An 8,248-nucleotide genomic window follows, 5' to 3' on the forward strand; every position below is an offset into this window, starting at 1 on the left:
ACACACACACACACACACACACACACACACACACACACACACACACACACACACACAAGAACATAAATGGGGGGCTAAAATTTATAACAGCTCTTTCAGTAGTGTATTATAGATGTATTCATAGATTACATCATAGCATATTATCCACCATTTTCAAGTAAAATTTTAAGCAGGTATGAACAAATGAGATAAAACCTTGATGATAAAGATTTCAACCAACGCATTGAAAAAGTGGTATTTTAAAAAATAACTTGCAAATTTATAGAGAAACTAGGAGTGGTTATAACGGGCATGCGAGAAGCAGCGAGATCAAACGACTCTATTATTTCAATACAACTATCTAAATTACTTTATAGCTAAAACTAGCTATCAGAAGGTGTAAGAAACACACAAGCTGTGGCCAAGATATGTCCTTAAGGTCATTAAAACCAGGAAAATATCTAGTCAGTTAAGTGAGATTAAAGAAAGCAGACCCCAGGGTAGCAGAAAGTCATGAAACTGTCATTTCCTTTTCAGGCACTTACACACTTACATGCGAATAACTTCTGGGGTCGATTCGTAGAACTGAGCTTCTTCAAGGTGGTGTCCCAGCATAACTTCAGTCTAATGACTAAAATCCTTCAAGGCGATGCTCCAGCATGGCTTCAGTCAAATAACTGAAACAAGTAAAAGAATAAAAGAATATTCAGCTGGTGATTCCCTCGAAAATGGAAGAAGCTGGAATTAAAGGATACTGTATAATATATCAAATGGAGTATATATTAATTTATGCTATAAGTAACTCTTACAGGATAAGTTCTATTATATTCATGCCTTTCTGGTTATATATATATATATATATATATATGTCTCTGTGTGTGTACGTGTATATATATATATACACACGTACATAATGCTTATACGTGTGTATACACACACACATACATACATATCTCATCTGTGATTATACTGAACAAGAAAGAAAATAATAACAAATCTAAAAAATACCTAGATCTATGTAAGACATTTGAATTTACGAATAGCAAAACATATTAAAAGAATATCTTCATTGGCATGGCCGTACCTGTTTGTTTCGACACAAACAAGCACACACATCAAACTGTAGATGTTTTTAGTGATGTTCTTAAGAGAATTTGTAAGTTCTTAATGGATCCACATGTATTTTGTCTTTGTGCTGGAATGAATATTAACATGAATATATCAAAGGAAATGAACAATAGCTCACGGTGTTAATTCAGATAGTTTGGTATGGTTTTCCTGTTGCCAAACTCCCGTGCTCTCCCTATCCTTACCCCAAAAGGTCAAATTTGCTTTTGAAAATTCAACATGTATTCATTGTTACAATGATTTGGATTTTGACTCATTCAAAAATTTGCAGATATGTTTTTCCATACATACCAAATACTCGATTATGCTTAATTCCTTGAGTTAAAAGATGAATTTTATTTGCATACTAAATAAACTGCACACAAAAAAATTAATTTATCACTTTGCATTGCATGTCTCCATAGGTATATTATTTTCTTTTCATGAATTCTCTAATTTTTATCTTTCAAAATGAAAAATTTATGTTCGATCTTCCCCAAAATACATTTAAGCCGCACAAATATGTCAGGCTAAAGTTCATTATTTTCAAATTCACTGCTAAATATAACAATTTCTCATTTCTGAGGTTTCTTTTTGAATTTAAAAAAGGATTTGCTTGTAAAATATAATCTATAAAAATAAATAAAACAGCATATATAGTGAGGCCTGTTTCATAGTAAGCAATGCAATGCATTAATTTGTAGAGCTAAGAAACTAATATCTGTTGATTTTTATTAACTTTCGTGTATCCTCTCTCTTTTCAGGCACACAAGCTGTTTATTTTGTTGAAAATCCATACGAGTCTGTAGTAACACATTTCAGTGTCGGACAAAATGTGATTAAAGTCCAGCGATTATTTAACATGACTGACAGTGAATCCATTCCACAAATGACCATTCAAAATATTTTGATAAATGCAGTTTATGAATTCTCAGACGTAATTCGCTTCCACATCGATGGAGACGGATGGATTAATATCACTCATTTAAATCGAGCACAAACACGTAAGTTAAAACTATTGATATCTTCGATTTTGGTAATTTTTTGTTGAAATTATAATGCATGCAGAATAAAAATTAATTGCACACGCATACACTTGCATCAAGGTATACACAACATAAATGTTGAACATATGCATGTCCAAGCACAACATGCTTAATCCAAAACAAAGGAAATTGGCAAATTCTTTTTCACATTTTCAGTTAATCGAAATGAAATAATATGAATGTTTGACACTGAGTAACAAAAAGAATCACGGTCATGCTCCTTGGCGACACAAAATATTACTGCTGTATATTAGGATTTTAGACGAATAAGGCTTAAGTGCAAAGTTGAAGAACCAAAAATTTCAAGATTGCATGGAAATGATTAGGAAAATGAAATTCATTGAGCATTTCGTGACCTAAAGAGATGGATTATATATTGTACATACAATCAGGTTTGTTACTAAAACGAGATATGGACAACGAAATATAACCACACAATAACCAACTATAGAGTCGATGTTTCACAATCTGGCACTGCTACAGAGGTTAACATCCTCAATTGCTAACTTACCACTTCCTGTTCATCTTGTTGCAAGGGTGAAATAGCTTACTGTTGTTCGTTGGACGTAATACTGACGTGTTTTTGTTAGAGCTCTCCTACTTTAAGCTTATCACCAGCACCTTCAGAATGAATTAGAAAATGAATATTAGTAAAAACGCATAAATCATCACAATGATTACTTGAATAGTGACGTTTACTATGCAAAATCGTAACTCTATATCATGCTGAAAGTATGCAATGGGAAATATATGATAATGTTGAATGTGTACTTGATGTCTTATTTTGATGTCTTATTGCGAAAGAGAGTATTGGTTATAATTCTAAGCGATTCTTTAAAACTTGTGAGATTGCTGCAGTCATGTTTGGTAGAAAAGCATTGGCCAATAAGATGTTCCTAATTGTTGTTTAGAGAATTATTGCAAATAATAATAGTATAATATTAGTATAAATAATAGTATATAAATAATAGTATAATATCAAAATGACTCACTGTAGCAGTTATGAAGGAAAAGAATACTCAGAATTAACTGAGGTGGCACATTGCTTGATAATTCAGAACAGTGTATCTGGGAGCAGACGTCAGTTTCACAAACCTATTAATTGACAAATATAAATACTTGCATCCAGTTATAAGTTTTAATTTTCAGTCAATATCTATTTAATTTCTGACAGGCACATCATGCTACTTAACCTAGCACCATCACTTAACCAGCGGCGCCTTCATCGTTGTTCAATCAATTACAAGCACTCAAACCAGACCGCACACATACAGGCCATTCCATTCACTGGAACCAAATCGCTCACAACTAATTTCACATGTTGGCTCACAGACGTGCTGTCTCCTCTATATGCCGTTCACATCGATACGTCTGCAGTCCCTGTTCTTCTATGCAAGCTCGACTTATTTCATCTCTCATCACCCAAATTGTGCCATGCCATATCCCTTGCGCGCTGAATACAAGGCTGCTATATACAGTCCTTTCTCCCCATTACATCAGTTCTCTTGAGTTCTCTTCTTATGCATGATTTCATTCCAGTAGCTTTTAACTGAAGCTGTTCTAGGGGAACATTAAGAGCATTATTCTCACTGATTAAGAAAGCCAAGGTACAGGCCCTATTCCTCTCTCACCAAAAATGCACTATACTTTTTATGAATGAGTTAAAAACAAGAATGCTGTTTGGTACAGTGGACTGTGATATTGAGCAAACTATATTTAGTTCTCTCCGAAAACGTGAAAGAAACTCTCTGTGACCACACGACCAGTTCAAAGTAAAAGCAGAGATATTCTTTCAGAATCATACATCACCATCTTAAAAAAAAAAAAAGAGAGGAAATATTGAATAATATAACCACACTTGACATATCGTTTGAAAAGATGGTATGTTTTTGTGTTCTGCGCAATAAGAGAAGCCCTGGGCCTGAACATCAAAAACAGCGACACCTTAAAGAAAACAGAGTCAAAGTGTCCGGGGAAAACACAATTAAGGATACTCTGTTTCAATGAATTGTAAAATCTACCGCTTCCCAATTTGTGTAAATATTGATGTATCTATGATATGAATAACATCAAGTGTTATTTTGAAGTTAGGGGCCCAGGTGATCAGAGGCGATCAATAGAATTGAATTATACTAACCACAATCCTTTGATGAAAATGTCTTTGGAAGAAATCAAAAACCTTTGTTCTACAATATTTCCTTCAATTTTAGTCAGTTGTACATAGTTTTGTTATCTGTCAAGTGTGACAAACCTGAACATTTGACACTGTTGCCAAACTGCAATTTTAAACATAGTGAGATGAAAATAGTTGTGAGAATATAGTTGAAAGTATTGTTTACAACGAAGAAAATAGATCAGTATAGTTACAAAATTAGAATCATGTGGATCCCAACAGTAATAAGATAAGATTTTGATTTGAAAATAGCTAAGAAGCAAATAATTGAAACTGAAAATCTATCCTTAGTTTAGTGACAGTTAAAGTTGAAATTTACTGCAGCAGATGGAGGGAAGGTCATTTAATCCGCGTATAAGAGAAATGACAACAACAGGTTGAGACCACCTAAAGCCAAGTTTTCCCAGGAGAAATAATAATCTTGAAAGTCTACATACGTACACACACGTACATACATAGCCATACGCGCGCGCACGCACTCACACACACACACACACACACACACACACAGACTTTGATTTGTTTCAATCATTTGACTGTGGCCATACTGTGATACCGCTTCGAGGTGTTTTGTTGAACAAATCAGCCTGGTAATTATTTTAAGTTATTCTATTGACACTTTTTGCAGAACTTTTAAGTTGCGTGCACGTAAACGAACCAAATGTGGTTGTGAAGCAGTATGGGTTAACAAAGACATACATATACACATACACATATAGATGTGACATATTTCCATACAGTTCCTTTCTACCATATTCACTCACAGTTTTAATAGAATCTACCTGCCGAATGAATCGCTCAACTCGAATTACGTGGTGGCGAAATGAGCTTTGTAACCACGGAGCTATGCCAATACATACATACATACATACATACATACATGCATACATAATACACACACACACACACATACACACACACACTCGAAACTGATAATAGTAATGCATTTTTTGTATTTTATGTTGAGATGTTTTAAATTATGCTTACTGTTTGTCTGTATACCGTAGTAATGGACTACCAACCTTACGTGCTAAGTTTTTTACTCGTTTATAAAAGATTTACGAGGTGATATCAAGAAGTTCCCAGACTAGTTATGTTTAATAAAACATAACTTACTTACCTAAGTTTTAACATCATCTCTTTCTAAATAGTCACCTTGCACAGCAATGCGCCGGTCCCAGTATTCTTGTCACTTTTGGGATCCGGCCTGGAAGTTGTTTCCCGTATGCGAGTCGAGGACCTTCTGTGATTCGCTCTAGATCTCGACAACGGTGTTAAAACGGCAACCTTTGAGCTGCATTTTTATCTTTGTGAAGAGATCGAAGTCTGCGGGTACTAAATATGGCGAATAGAACGGGTGCAGAAGCGATACCATGTTGTTTTCGGTGAGAAACTCACGAGTGAGGAGAACTCAGTGACAGGGTGCGTTGTGGTCGTGAAGAATCCAATTCTTCGCGAGCCACAGATCCAGTCACTTTTGCCGAATACTCTCCCCCAAACACTTTAAAACGTCGCAGTAGAACTCTCGATTGACGGTCTGGCCCTGGAGGACAAATCCTCGATGCACAATTCCGCAGATGTAAAAGACGATGACCATACCCTTGATTGAGCTGCAGCTCTGTTGAGCCTTCGGTCGTGGAGATGAATTGCTCTTCCATTGTGACGATTGCTGCTTCGTCTCAGGGTCGTACCCGTAGACCCAACTCCCGTCATCGGTGATGATCCTCAACGTGAGGGATGAGTCATCAGCGGCACGCTGACAGAGATCTTGACGGACATCGACGTGATATTCTTTCTGCTCACTGGTCAGAAGGCGGAGGACAAACTTGTCAGAGACACACTGCACGTTCAGACGTTAGGATTGCCTGCACGGACCCATATGACAGACGAACAACATCAGCAATGTATTTGATTCTCCTCCGAAGACCTTCATGCACAAGCTGATGAATTTCCTCCGCATTTCCGGGGGTGACAGGTCTTCCGGATCGCTGATCGTCTTTCAGGGATGTTGTTTCGCTTTGAAGCACCTATGTAACTCGAAACATTGCGGAATGAATACCAAGCTCGAAATGAATCTTAAGTTGCTGTTATTATCCCGCATCTGGAATGAATATAAAATTAGTATAGAGGAGAAGGAAATCCAGAAGACTGCATTTCCGAAACTATTATGCAATAAAAAGAATGAACTCTACTTTTATTTCTAAATGTATTTCCAGCAAAAACTTTGATGTTTATCAGCCCTTGACTGATGAAAATCTTGGGTGACTGCTAATAGATTTGATCTAAAGATCACTAGAAAGCAAGTATTTTCAAATGCTATAGAGTATCACTAGCCTGTGCACTTAAGTTACAAAATATAGGATGCTTATTTCATGTGAGATACACATGTACGCGTACATATATAAAATTTCTAAGCTTCTTGTATACCTCACATTCCAAATGTTTTGCGAAAACTGTTTCAAGTTATTGTCTTCAAGATCAATCACATCAGCTGATTTAACCAACTTCCCATTTAGGGTGTGCCACAAATTAGAATTATAGTGCGCGTTTGTTTATTTGGTATTTGGAATTTTGCTATCAACTCTTTCTTCCGGTATCTAGGCGTTTTTAAAGACTGTTCTGCAATTTTCGGCCACGAATGGACTCTGAGATTTAGTGGAGCCGTATTTGTAGATTAGATACATTTAAAAGGAGGAATGCAAATTATTTATACACAAATTCTTCAGGATCTGTGAATGCCTACCGCTTGTCTCTTTAACATCTATTTATGCGTGTATCATAGGACTTATCTTGTATCATAAATGTACTGTTGGACGTTTTCGAAAACACAGATTATCTAAATGGCACATGAATGTACGCCCACTCATATGTCAATTGTTTTTCTTCTCTTTATCTTACGATTGTTTTTATATGTTTCACATATGGGGTGATACACTACAAATAAATGCTTATGTATTCTAATCCATTACACGTGTTGTTTATATGCGTGTATGTGTATGTATATGGATGTGCATTTATAAATACACATACACTCATATACATGCACACGCGCGCGCGCATCTTTTTTATCTCGTACTTGTTTCAGTCATTGGACTGCAGCCAAGCTGGGTCACTGTCTTGAAGGAGTTCTAGTCGAGTGAGTCAACTCCAGTACTTATTTACTTTTTAAGCCAGGAACTTATTCTATTCCTTTGCCGAACCAGTTACGGGGATGTAAGCACACCAGCACTGATTGCAAAGAAGCAAAGAGACATAAAGACACACACACACACACACACACACACACACACACACACACACACACACACACACACACACACACACACACACACACACACACACACACACACATGTATATATATATATATATAATGAGCTTCTTTCTGTTTCCGTCTAAGAAATCCATTCAGAAGGCCTTGAATGCACTGAGGCTATAATAGAAGGCACTTGCCCAAGGCGCCACCCCTAAATAATTCATTTTTTTTAAACACTCCACCTAACTTACTAATACTAACCTGTTCTCAATAACCATTCATTCAACATCACCACCGCTAGCTTCTTTTAATGATTCCCTCTCGTCACCATCTTTGGTACTGTATACACCCCACATCCATACCCATATATTTTTGCATCCGTCTATTCTCTACCTACATATCTCTCCTAATGTGTGCCCTGTTTAAGCAACTGACCTAGACTCCTTCATTCAGTTCCTGAGGAATCCCTCAGAAGAGACGAAACAGAATATATTCAATATATATATATATATATATATATATATATTCAAAATTTCTTCACTCTCTCTTGAAAAAGTTTATGGTGTAACTTCATCATCGGTTGATCCACATCGTAGCAAAGATGGCACAGAATTATTAACAAATTAAGGCGGCCAGCTGGCAGAAACGTTAGCGCGCCGGGCGAAGTGCTTGGCGGTATTTCGTCTGCT

General features: G+C 36.4%; 1 protein-coding gene across 1 annotated transcript in view; it reads left to right on the forward strand.

The window, feature by feature from the left end:
* The window catches only part of LOC106879436 (proto-oncogene tyrosine-protein kinase receptor Ret), a 391,429-nt gene that overhangs the window by 148,607 nt on the left and 234,574 nt on the right, over positions 1-8,248 (forward strand). The window contains exon 2 of the mRNA XM_014928991.2: positions 1,851-2,090. Coding sequence (XP_014784477.1) covers positions 1,949-2,090 — 142 coding nt within the window. The 5' untranslated portion in view covers positions 1,851-1,948. The remainder of the gene's footprint in view (positions 1-1,850; positions 2,091-8,248) is intronic.

The sequence above is a fragment of the Octopus bimaculoides genome, chromosome 2 (assembly GCF_001194135.2).
Source record: "Octopus bimaculoides isolate UCB-OBI-ISO-001 chromosome 2, ASM119413v2, whole genome shotgun sequence".
Lineage (NCBI taxonomy): Eukaryota > Metazoa > Mollusca > Cephalopoda > Octopoda > Octopodidae > Octopus > Octopus bimaculoides.